A 13,252-nucleotide genomic window follows, 5' to 3' on the forward strand; every position below is an offset into this window, starting at 1 on the left:
AATCCACACAAAGATCAAAGTCACCCATGATTAGAATGTTGCGTTTTTTTACATGTCCTTATTGTCTCCTGATTTATTCTTCGTCCTACAGTATAGCTACTGTTAGGGGGCCTCTAGACGTCTTCCGCTTGTTATTTCTTGCTTCCACCCATATGGATTCTACATCTTCCAATCCATGATTATTTCTTGCTATTGTACTTATTCCATCTCGTACTAACAAAGCTACCCCACCACTCTTTTCTTCCTGACTTAAGAAAAGTCACATGCCGCTGAATATTTAGTTCCCAGTTTTAATCCCCATGTTATCACTCTGTAATGGCTTTAAGATCATACCCATTAACCTCAATTTGTGCCGTTAATTCATTTACTTTGTGCCGAATATAACATGCATTTAAATTTCAGTGAAGAGTCAGTAATTTTGCCTTGTTACCATTTTTTCCTTCTTTGACACCATTTGTTGCTTTTGTTTAATGTTTATACACTCTGTCCCTTCCTGTCAACACTCTGGTTTGGTATCATTACCTAAATAGCTGCCTTGTAATGCTGCCAAAGCCTTTTGCCTTGCAAGCCTACGTACCTACCCTCCCTCCAGAACCATCTCCCTCTGTTTAGTTTAAAGGCCTCTCTACCTCCCTAGTTTTGCAGTTTGCAAGAACATTGGCCCCAGCATGGTTCAGATGCAGGCCGTCCCTACGATACAGTCCCCTTTCAGCAATGCTGATGCCAGTGCCCCACGAACTGAAACCCATTTCTCCCACACCAGTCTTTGAGCCATGCATTCACCTGTCTAATTTTATGCGCCCTATGCCAATTTCCAAGTAATAATCCCAAGATTTTGTTACTTAAATTAGTGCCTAGCTCCTCAAACTCTTATGCAGAACCTCTTTCCTCGTTCCACATATATGATTGGTAACTACATTGTCCACGACAACAGGATCCTCCCATTGCAAGTTCCTCTCAGCTCGGAGTAGATGTCCTGAATACTGGCACCGGATAGGCAACGCTGTTGTCTGTAGCAAGGAGTGAGCCCAGGACGACATTATACCATCTCCTACTGCCACTACCTTCTTATGTGCTCCTCCCACTTGAATGGCTTCCTGTATCACAGTGCCATGGTCAGTCATCTCATCTAGCCTGCAGCTCTCACTCTCATCCAAACAAGCTGAAAGAAGCTCAAACCTGTTGGACAATTGCAGTGGCTGACACTCCTGATATGAGTCTCCTTGTCTGCCTAAGCTGCAGTCACATTCTGTTGTCCCTGACCACTTTCCAAACTGAATGATTCTATTCTAAGGGGTGTGACTGCCTCCTGAAACAAAGCGTCCCAAACTCTCTCCTTCCCTGATGTGTCGCAGTGTCTGCAGCTCAGACTCCAGCTCAGTGACTGTGAGCAAACGTCTCATGCCACAGACACTCACTGCAGACATGTTTGCCCCGATAACACATGAGCTCCCACATGCTGCAGCCATGACACATCACCTGTCCTCCTATACTCCTATATGTTCACCAGATTCTAACCAACAGCTCACCTCCTTCCCTGTAGAACAGCAGAAACTAATTCCTACAGAATGAAAAGTTAGCAAAGCAGCCCTCCCCTGTTCACTGAACAACTTCTTACCAAACTTCCACACTTAGTGCTGATCGCACAGAGTCTCTGAATTTGTATGTTCGGAACGAAGGGACTAGCTTAGCCCAGGTACAGTAGAGACCAGTTCAAGCTAGGTTCCTTAATTAACTCCTCCAGCTGCTACTAGCAGATAACTTCTCTCGCCTTACTTAGCTCCCTGAATGAGACTTACAAGTTAAACAATACTTGCAGTTAACTTTTGAACACAAATACAAACAATACTGGATTTTTAGAAAGATATTTAAAATTTCCCTCTTCTCTCACCAAACTCCACACACTGTCTGAAGCCACACAGTGCTAGCTGCACATGAATGTCTGAATTGCCAATTGAAGGATTTACCACTGGTGTCTTACAATCAGCAACACAAACTAACTTCCTCTCTACTTGACCTTCCTACCCAGGATATCCCTGTGAGTTAATTGTACCATCTTTCTTCCCACTTCTCGTCCATCTTGCCATTACATCTTTGGACTCTGCCAGCAGGTGAACAATCACTGCCCTCTCCACATTCCTCTCCAAAATATCAGTTCACTCCCAAGCGAGGCCTTTGCCATCCACAACTACGTGAATGGTTACATTGACACCGTGGCTTTTGACTTAATTTTAGCTCAGAGGTAGCAAGGTCTTCCCATTTATGTTTTCAACCACCCCTGCTTAAACCTCTGATGACCGTATAGCTCTTTTCATTAATTCACAATATCAAGCCTATCACCCTCCTCTTTGGCATTTTATAGCATTGTCTGCAGTCTCTCAATTCTCGTTTAAAATCCTCAATCACTACTGACACCAAGTTTATTCCCAAGATATCTGCTTCCCTTTCCTCCCTTAGTTCTTGCAGTGATTAACTTATTATCATCAGTGATTTCAGTCTCATACCAGCTTAGCTTCCCCCCCCACTCTTCTGATTTCACTGTCCTTATGTCTTCCCCAAACTTCTCCCCCAAACTTCTCCCCCAACCATGCCTTTGGCCTTGTCATCCCATGTAGCCTCCCTTGGCTTTAATGACAAACACTTTCTGTACCCCACCCCCCATCCATAGCACCCTACCTTCTGCATCTGGCACTGAAAAAAAAAGTTCCGTGCCAGTGATTTAACATTGAACATTCAACTTTTAAAAATTGAAAAGAAAGGGTTTGATCTGATTGATTGTTGCCGTATGTATTGGAAAATGATGAAAAGTGTTGTTTCCTGCACACTATCCCAACAAAACATACTGTTTATAAAGTACATAGGGGAAAAGGAAAGGAGAGTACAGAATATTGTGTTACAGTCATAGTTAGGATGTAGAGAAAGATCAGCTTAATATATGGTAGGTCCATTCAAATGTCTGATGGCAGCAGGAAACAAGTTCTTGAGTCGGTTGGTACGTGATCTCGGACTTTTGTATTTTTTTCCAAATGGAAGAAGGTAGAAGAGAGTATATCCGGGGTGCATGAGGTCCTTGATTATGCTGGCTGCTTTTCCGAGGCAGCAGGAAGTTGGACAGAGTTAATGGATGACAGGCTGGTTTGCGTGATGGACTGGGCTACATTCACAGCCTTTGTAGTTTCTTGCAGCCTAGGTCAATGCTTTCCGGAAAGGATGCTTTCTATGGTGCATCTGTAAATATTGGTGAGAGTCGTAGCAGACATGCCGAATTTCCTTAGCCTCTTGAGAAAGTAAAGGCAATGGTGGCTTTCTTAAATATAGCGTCGGTGTTGAGGGACCAGGACAGATTGTTGGTGATCTGGACACCTCGAAACTCTGGACCATTTCCCCTTCATCACCGTTGATATAGATGGGGCATGTCCTTTACTATGCTTCTTGAAGTAGATGAATATCCCCTTTGTTTTATTGACATTGAGGGAGAGATCATTGTCATTGTACCAATTCACCAGATTCTCTATCTCTTTCCTGTACTCCATCCCGTCATTGTTTGAGATCCGACCTACTACGGCAGTGTCATCAGCAAACTTGAAAATGGAGTTGGAGCGGAAATTACCATGGTCACAAGTGTATAAGGAGTATAGTAAGGGGCTGAGCCTTTTGGGGCACTGGTGTTCAGGATAATCGTGGAAGAGGGGTCTTTGCCTATCCTTAGTGATGGGGTCTGTGGGTTGGGAAGTTTAGGATCCAGTCAAAGAGGTAGGCATCAAGCTCTAGGCCACGAAGTTTGGAGATGAGTTTTGTTGGGATAATGGTGTTGAAGGCTGAGCTGCAGTCAATAAATAGGCGTCGACATATGTGTCCTTTGCGGGGCCCTTTGTTCGAGCAGACAAGTATGCACCAGTTGGCCAACCTGGGTTATGAAATCCAGATGACCTTTTGTTATAGCTCCTTTTGAATTTGATCTCTGCAACCCACAGGAGGTTGTTGGTGTCTGTTCTGATATAACAAGCTGCAATTCTCTTTGATACTGCTGGGTAGCTCCTTTTATTGGAGGGTCACAGACAGATATGGTCTTTGTCCAGTTTTAGAATAGCCATGAGGCTATCTGCATACATTTTGTAAAGAAAATAGTGTGAAGTCTCCCTCGCAACACTTTGTAGATGACATTTCTAAGAATAATTAAATCTACTGTGGATGAGTGGTGGTTGGGAAACAGACCAATTCAGGGCACCCACAACGACCAATGAACATCTGCATAAAAGTGTTCGGATGATGAATTTCTGATTATAATAGATTTCGTCAGTTATCTAGGTGAGCGTGATTTGCCCCCCAATCCACACGCTGAACACAGTACAAAACCTACACCAGAACTTTCTACAGACAAATAAAAACAACCAAGCCCCTTATAATTCTTTCATTAATTCTTCAGTTTGATTCTGGTCTACCAATCGAACAGATATCTGGCTCAGTTCAATTAATTGGGTGTCAGCAATGGCTCATGGCATTCTGGTCTCTTGAGTCAGGAGTTTCCAGTTCAAGTTCCACTCCAGCACTTGAATATCAGCTTTGGCTTTGTGCTAGTTCCATCATCCAAGGAAATCTTATTTACCAAAACAGAAGTTAAGCTGATGATTTGAAGTGATCTACTAAATGTGCCAATTGTTGAATGGTGAAATCCTTCCCCCCTATTAGCATTACATAAGAACATAAGAAATAGGAGCAGGAGTAGGCCATCTAGCCCCTTGAGCCTGCCCCGCCATTCAATACGATCATGGCTGATCTGAAGTGAATCAGTTCCACTTACCCGCCTGCTCCCCATAACCCTTAATTCTCCTACCAATGAGAAATCCATCAATCCGTGACTTAAACATATTCAACGAGGTAGCCTCCACCACTTCAGTGGGCAGAGAATTCCAGAGATTCACCACCCTCTGAGAGAAGAAGTTCCTCCTCAACTCTGTCCTAAACTGACCCCCCTTTATTTTGAGGCTGTGCCCTCTAGTTCTGGTTTCCTTTCTAAATGGAAAGAATCTCTCCATTTCTACCCTATCCAGCCCCTTCATTATCTTATATGCCTCTATAAGATCACCCCTCAGCCTTCTAAACTCCAACGAGTAGAAACCTAATCTGCTCAATCTCTCCTTATAATCTACACCCCTCATCTCTGGTATCAACCTGGTGAACCTTCTCTGCATTCCCTCCAAGGCCAATATATCCTTTCGCAAATAAGGGGACCGAAACTGCACATTAACAAAGTAGTTGGCAACATTTTTTTACCTGGCTTCATAAATTAACATTTAGTTTTCAGGAAATACTCAAAATACTTAGATCAACCAGTATCTGTTAGATCAAAATTCATATTTCAGGTATTGATCCTTTGGCAGGAAGTTTACTTACCTGCTCTCTCCACAGATTCTCACTGACCTGTTTCTGGCATTTTATGCCCATGTTTCAGATTTCCATCATGGCAAGTAGCCAAGCAACCAACTTCTATTAATAGAGCCAGTTGCTAATAAAATGCACAGTAGTTGGTTGGTTTCCTCTAATCTTTTCTCCCTATCATGATGGTAAATAGCTTTTTTCTCCTTAGCATCTTCCTACATCGAGCTAGCTGAGATCAAAAGATGCATGGGCCACAGTCCCCTCCTCATGTTAATCATGATAATATTTGTACTTCTGGCAGTCATTTATCTTGTGTAAATTTTTGGATTCATCAATTTAACAATCTATTGGTCGACTAACTCTTTGAAAAGCATCTTTTCATGGGAAACCAGGACAATGTCTCCTGGTGCCAGCGCTTGCATCACCATTTGCTTCAGTGAGGGGCTCATAAAGGCCAAAACAAGCCCCTCTGTTGATTAACCAGACAGACTTTTTTAGTTTTAGCAGTTTTACTTAAATAGCAAGTTGGTAACTTCAGCTGTTGTATAAAACATAATGTTGTACTAATTAGAGTTTGGCTTTGCCTGGAATTAATCTGATCAGGTTTTATCTTAAATACTACAGTAGAATCTGTTATTTTCCTATGTGCCTGTTTAAAACAGATTTTGTCTTTTCTTATACATTTCAGATTGTGATAACAAAAAGCACTGTACTTTCTTTTATAGATGAATCTGCGTTCTATATTCACAGAGGAACAGCAACGAGTATTACAGCGTTATTATGACAGTGGAATGACAAATCAAAGTAAAAATTGCTTTGGATTAATAATACAGTGTGCACGTGAAACGGGGTTAGATTTTAATGTAGTCAGGGTAAGTAGTATAACATTTTTCCACAGCCATATTGGAAATGTTGGATTTATACTGGATCCCAGTAGTATTAAATAATAGAGTAGTAACTATTCTAACACTTTGTCCTCTGCAAGATGTTTATTACAGACAAGCCTTGTGAACACACAGGTCAAACCTTGTGTTGCAACTGCTAAAATGTTCAGAACTCTAACTGCTTTGTGAATTGTTTCTGATGAGATATCTATATACAGATGTGTTCACATTTGCAGGAAGCTTTGTAAGAACATTTTAATGCTTGGGTATCATTCAGAAGCAATTGGGGGGGGGATAAAGAATATCTTTACAAGCGCTACATCAAACTCACACTTGGATCTTTGCCTGTAAATTGCAGTCCCAAAAATAAATTGTGTGCCAGGTTTGTAGGTTAGATGTTTGCTTTCAATTGTATTTGCAAGTCTTGGGAACATGAATGCACCATTTTATATTTTTACATCACGGTGTTGAGTACTTCTAATGAACAATTAGTTTAGTGCTGGAAGCTATTTATTTCAAACTATAGCTATGTGTTGGAGTTTGTTAATAAATTCAGACTTTATTGCAAGGGTTTAATTCAATAGGTTGATACCCAGACAAAGTGAGTGCAAAACTCTTTTGTAGCCCTGTTCCCTGTGGCTGAGCATTTTTAATTCTCTGCGATCCACTGGACTTCGGACCTAGTGGGTCCCACATCATCTAAACAGTCTTCTACCACAACCTCATATAAATATGGCCAGTGTTCATTACAGTGCCTTTTTTACTGCAGTGCTAGAATTGAAAGTAAATGCTTTTAATTTTGGAATCTTTAGGTAGCCATGCTTTCATTCTTTTCAGTGTATTGTCAGGTGGCTTTCCATGGTAAAGTAAGTGCATGTAAATGATGCAGTTATACTGCCAACATTGGGAAATATTTGGAAATAATTAGCTGCTTCAAAATTCCACTGCGCTGCACCAGATTATTAATGTAAACTAATATTTGTTTGTTTAGCGTTTCCCCAAACAATGAGTCTGACACAAATTAAAAAATGAGAAAAAAGCTTTCTAACAATTGTGGAAAAGTTGCTGCAGGATATAGAAATCCAGCCCGGATCTGGAGTGAGTTTAACAAAAGCTACAATTTTGAGGCATCGCCATAGCAATCACATAACTAAACAAGGGCAAGGATGGAACCAATGTCTAGCCCTAATGTTATTATTGTGAACAAGCAGCAGGTTGACATCTTTCTCGCTGTAATACACAATGATGAAGACCATTTGAAAGACCAAGCAGGTCCCGGGTCCCCCACTTTTTCTACATTCTCATTACCTTTGCGAATGTATGTCCTATTCACTTTTGAAAGTAATTAATTAAGTAAAAAATAACATTCACTCCACGCAAGTGCAGACAATGAGTCCCCAACAAGAGAGAATCTAATCATCTCTCCTTGATATTCTCTGGTTGAGTCCTTCGCCAATTATCTGAAATCTGTAGCCTCTAATTACTGTCCCATCCATCAGTAGAAATAGCTTCTCTTCATTTCTGCTGAATGATGAATTTCTTTCCAATAAAAGTTGTATTTGTTTGTTTCTTTACGGGGAGGCGGTGGCATAGTGGAATTGTCATTGATCTAGTAATCCAGAGACCCAAAGCAATGCTCTGGGAACCCAGGTTCGAATGCCACCATGGCAGTTGGTGAAATTTGAATTCAATAAAAATCTGGAATTGAATTTCTAATAATGATTATGAAATGACTGTTGTAAAAACCCACCTGGTTCATTAATGTCCTTTAATGAAGAAAATCAGCCATCCTTACCTGGACTCCATGCAACTCCAGGCCCACAGTAAGCCACTCAGTTCAAGGGTAACTAGGGATGCACTGGTCCAGCCAGCGTTGCCTACATTCCATGAATGAATTTTTAAAAATCCAGTCATTTTAAAACTTGCACGTGGAAGGGGGAAAATGAATATCTCAAAACTAAAATCAAAAAATATGAGAAATTTGAAACACAGTTTCAGTTTACACTCTTCTGACTAGCTGCATATTTCCAGCATTAGCTTTTTGGTTACTAAATTCACGTTTGCAATTTAACTGAAAAGGAAAAAAATGGTATTTTGTTCGTAACATGATGACGTAGTTCCGGTGGGTGACACAGGAATTAAGGAAGAGAATAACAGAATGATGAAGGGATCGTTTTTTGTAAAATGGCAGATTTGCTACACTGCAATTTTGATTCAAATTCAGTGCTATAGCATCCACTATCTGTGCCATTATTCCTGCTCAATTTAACTTGGTCAGAAAGCAGAAATGCTGGAAATACTCAGTAGCTCAGGAAGCATCTTTGGAGAGGAAAAACAGAGTTAATGTTTCAAGTCAGTGACTATTTGTCATCAACTTGAAACATTAATTCTTTCTCTCCCCAGATGCTGCTTGGGTCCAAATATTTCCGGCGGTTTCTGTTTTCCTTCTGATTTCCAGCATTTACAATATTTTGCATTTGTATTAATATAATTCTAGGCCTTGTATAGTTGATTTAAGTAACATTGTTTAACAGGAAATTAACACTTCCCAGGTTCATTTGTTGACTGTTGTCTTCTAAAGATATTTTATATTCTATTTCAGCATGAGGTGTTAATAGATTTCCTAAAAGATAATGTAACAGAGCTGTATGTATGGTACTTTGATGCTGATTAACTGGTTGCCAGTACTTTCATCAGCACATGTGAAATCCCTGTAATGATTCTGATTGCATGTTGCCAGTGTTTCATACAATGAAAAAAGGCAATTCCACTTCTTCCCCAATCTATATACAGTTTGCATTTTCATGGCCTCTCGCTATTTGATCTTTTTCAAGAAAACAAGCACAAGGAAAAAGGTGCCAGAAGGTTAAAACTCTTGGCATCACTTAACTCTTGCAAATAATCTAACAAAACACCAAGATAGCAATCTAATATTTTCAAAAACCTTAAGGTTTTGTACCTGAATGCTCGGAGCATTCGAAACAAAATAGATTAATTTGTTGCACTGATAGATGTAAAGAGGTAGGATATCATTGGCATTACATAGACATGGTTCCAAGGTGAGCAAGGATGGGAACTAAACATTGAGGGCTATTCAGTGTTTAGGAAGGACAGACGGAAAGGAAAAGGTGGTGGAGTTGCATTGTTGATGAAAGATGATATTGGTGTGCTATTGAGGGAAGATATTAGCATTGATGATATGGAATCTGTATGGGTCAAGTTAAACAACAAGGGGCAAAAAACATTGATGGGGGTGGTATACAGACCACCAAACTGTAGTGGTAATGTTGGGAAAAGCATTAGACAGGAAATCAGAGATTCATATGTTAAAGGAACATCTGTGATTATGGATGACTTTAATCTGCAAAAAATTGGGAGAGTCAAATTAGTCACAGTACAATAGAGGTGGGATTTCTGGAGTGCATACAGGATAGTTTTCTGGAGCAATACATCGAGGAACCAACAAGGGATCAGGCCATATTGGACTGGATGTTGTACAATAAGAAAGGATTAGTTGGCAATCTAGTTGTGAGAGAACCCTTGGGGATGAGTGGCCATAATATGGTAGAATTATTTGTCAAAGTGGATAATGATGCAGTTGATTCTGAGACCAGGGTCCTGAATCTCAATAAAGGTAACTATGATGGTATGATGGTAACTAAATTGGCCATGATGGACTGGGAAACATTACTGAAAGGAAAGACATTGGACAGGCATTACTGAAAGGAAAGACATTGGACAGGCAATGGCAGGCATTTAAAGAACAAATAGGTAAACTCCAGAAGTTGTTTATTCCTGTTTGGTGAAAGAGTGGTAAGGGAATTGTGGCCAATTGTGGCTTACAAGGGAAATTAGAGATAGTATCAAATTCAAGGAAGCAGCATACAAATTGGCAAGAAAAAGCAATAGACCTGAGGATTGGGAGCAGTTTAAATTTCAGCAAAGGAGGACCAAGGGATTGATTAAGAAGGGAAAAATAGAGTATGAAAGTAGGCTGGCAGGGAACATAAAAACTGACTGTAAAAGTTGCAGTCAGAAATGGGAGAATTTGTAACGGGGAATAAAGAAATGGCTGAGGAATTAAATTTATACTTTGCTTCAGTCTTCACAAAAGAAGACATGAATAATATGCCAGAAGTGCTGAGAGGAACATGTTTTAGCAAGGAGCTGAAGGAAATGAGCATTCATAGAGAAATGGTTATGGGGAAATTTATGAAATTGAAGGTGGATAAATCTCCAGGTCCTGATAATCTTCATCCCAGAGTATTTAAGGAAGTGGCCTTGGAAATAGTAGATCCATTGGTGGTTATTTTCCAAAATTCTTTGGACTCTGGAATAGTTCCTACAGATTGGAGGGTAGCTAATATAAGCCCACAGATAGGAAATATTCAGTAAATGGCAGAATCCTTAGGAGTATTGATAGGCAAAGGGATCTGGGTGTACAGGTACACAGGTCACTGAAAGTGACAATGCAGGTGGAGAAGGTAGTCAAGAAGGCATATGGCATGCTTGCCTTCATCGGCCAGGGTATTGAGTTTAAAAATTGGCAAGTCATGTTGCAGCTTTATAGAACTTTAGTTAGGCCGCACTTGGAATATAGTGTTCAATTCTGGTCGCCACACTACCGGAAGGATGTGGAGGCTTTGGAGAGGATACAGAAAAGATTTACCAGGATGTTGCCCAGTATGGAGGGCATTAGCTATGAGGAGAGGTTGGAGAAACTTGGTTTGTCTCACTGAAGCGACGGAAGTTGAGGGGAGACCTGATAGAAGTCTACAAGATTATGAGAGGCATGGGCAGAGTGGATAGTCAGAAGCTTTTTCCCAGGGTAGAAGAGTCAATTACTAGGGGGCATAGGTTTAAGGTGCGAGGGGCAAGGTTTAAAGGAGATTTACGAGGCAGATATTTTACACGGAGAGTAATGGGTGGCTGGAACTCGTTGCCGGAGGAGGTAGTGGAAGCGGATACGGTAGTGACTTTTAAGGGGCGTCTTGACAAGTACATGAATGAGATGGGAATAGAGGGATATGGTCCCCGGAAGCGTAGGGGGTTTTAGTTAAGTCGGGTAGCATGGTCAGTGCAGGCTTGGCGGGCCGAAGGGCCTGTTCCTGTGCTGTAATTTTATTTGTTCTTTGTTCTTCTTCAAAAAGGGAGGTAGAGGGAAAACAGGGAACTATGGATCAGTGAGCCTAACATTGGTACTGGGGAAGTTGCTAGAGTCTATTATCAAGGATTTCATAAATCGGCATTTGGAAGGCAGTGGTATAATTAGACAAAGTCAGCATGGATTTACAAAAGGGAAATCATGCTTGATGAATCTATTGCAATTTTTTGAGGATATAACTCGTAGAGTTGACCAAGGAGAAGCAGTGGATGTGGTTTATTTAGAATTTCAGAAGGCTTTCGACAAGGTCTCACGTAACAGACTACTATGTAAAGTTAAAACACATGGGATTGTAGGCAATGTCTTGAGATGGATAGAAAGCTGGTTAGCAGATAGGAAGCAAAGTTGGTATAAATTAGTCTTTTCTGATTGGCAGTCAGTAACTAGTGGGGTTCCGCAGGGATCTGTCCTAGGACCCCAACTGTTCACATTATATATTAACGATTTGGAAAAGGGAACTGAAGAAGAGGGAACTGAATGTATTATCTCCAAATTTGAAGATGATACAAAGTTTTATGGGAGGGTGAGCTGTGAGGAGGATGCAGAGATACTTCAGTGTGATTTGGACATGCTGAGTGTTTCTGCATGGCAGATGCTGTATAATGTGGATAAATGTGAGGTTATCCACTTTGGTAGCAATAAAAGAAGACAGATTATTACTTGAATGGGTGTAAATTGAGAGAGGTGGATACTCAATGAGACCTTGGAGTCCTCGTGCATCAGTCGCTGAAAGTGCAGGCACAGCAAGTAGTAAAGCAGGCAAATGGTATGTTGGCCTTCATAGCGAGAGGATTTGAGTATAGGGATGTTTTGCTGCAATTTTATTAGGCATTGGTGAGGCCACACCTGGAGTGTTGTGTGCACCTTTGGTGTCTTATCTGAGGAAGGATGCCCTTGCTATAGAGGGAGTACAGTGACGGTTGACCAGGCTGATTCTTGGGATGGCAGGTCTGTCATATCAGGAGCGACTAAGTCAGTTAGGATTATATTCACTGGAGTTTAGAAGAGTGAGAGGAGATCTCATAGAAACTTTTAAAATTCTAACAGGGTTAGCCAGGGTAGATTCAGAAAGAATGTCCTCAATGGTGGGGTACCCCAGAACTATCCTCATAGTTTGAAGATAAGGGAAACTGAGGAAATTTTTAGAACTGAGGTGAGGAGAAATTTCTCCACGCAGAGGATGGTGAATGTGTGGAATTCACTACCACTGAATGTAGTTGAGGCCAAAACGTTGTCTGATTTGAAGAAGGAATTAGATATAGCTCTTGGGAGGAAGGAGGGATCAGTTTATTGAATTCACTGATCAGCCATGATCAAGATGAATGACAGAACAGACTCGAAGGGCCGAATGACCTACTCCTGCTTCGAGTTTCTATGTTTCTCCAGCAATGGTATTTCATTGGACCATTAAGGTGGGACTGCAATGTTTCATATGGTATTTGGTCATCTGTAACTTGCATGGAAGCTTGCTTGTAGCTATTTAATTTTGCCCTACAAGTTAAATGGAAGTCTGCAATATTGCTAGATCAGGGTAAGGGAGGAGGGGAGAGATAAAGAATAGAATTTATGAATTGTTGAGTTTTGTTCGAGCTAGGTTGTTCTATACTTACGTTCTATAGTACGGTGATCAGTTCAGTAATAGTTAACTTAAGCGTATCTTTAGTTAAGAGTTGAACCATGCCCCAGATATGTTTCAGTCTGGAGACTTTCCTTTGCCAACTTGGGTATTAAACCCTGAATCATCCCATCTCTCCTCTGTTTTAATCAATCATTATTCTTTTGGAGGTAAGGAAGCCCAAAGTTTGCACACAATAAGCCCAGTGTG

The 13,252-nt window shown here is 40.8% G+C and overlaps 1 protein-coding gene across 15 annotated transcripts in view; it reads left to right on the plus strand.

The window, feature by feature from the left end:
* Nucleotides 1-13,252, plus strand: part of hdx (highly divergent homeobox) — a 116,566-nt gene that overhangs the window by 39,874 nt on the left and 63,440 nt on the right. For 7 of the 15 annotated variants that reach the window (XM_078211297.1, XM_078211296.1, XM_078211304.1 and 4 more), the window contains one exon: nucleotides 6,105-6,251. The exons of 3 other annotated variants lie outside the window; for them this stretch is intronic. In XM_078211297.1, coding sequence (XP_078067423.1) covers nucleotides 6,105-6,251 — 147 coding nt within the window. The remainder of the gene's footprint in view (nucleotides 1-6,104; nucleotides 6,252-13,252) is intronic. 5 more of the 15 variants (XM_078211308.1, XM_078211311.1, XM_078211309.1 and 2 more) reach the window with 1 other exon arrangement.

The sequence above is a fragment of the Mustelus asterias genome, chromosome 4 (genome assembly GCF_964213995.1).
Source record: "Mustelus asterias chromosome 4, sMusAst1.hap1.1, whole genome shotgun sequence".
Classification (NCBI taxonomy): domain Eukaryota; kingdom Metazoa; phylum Chordata; class Chondrichthyes; order Carcharhiniformes; family Triakidae; genus Mustelus; species Mustelus asterias.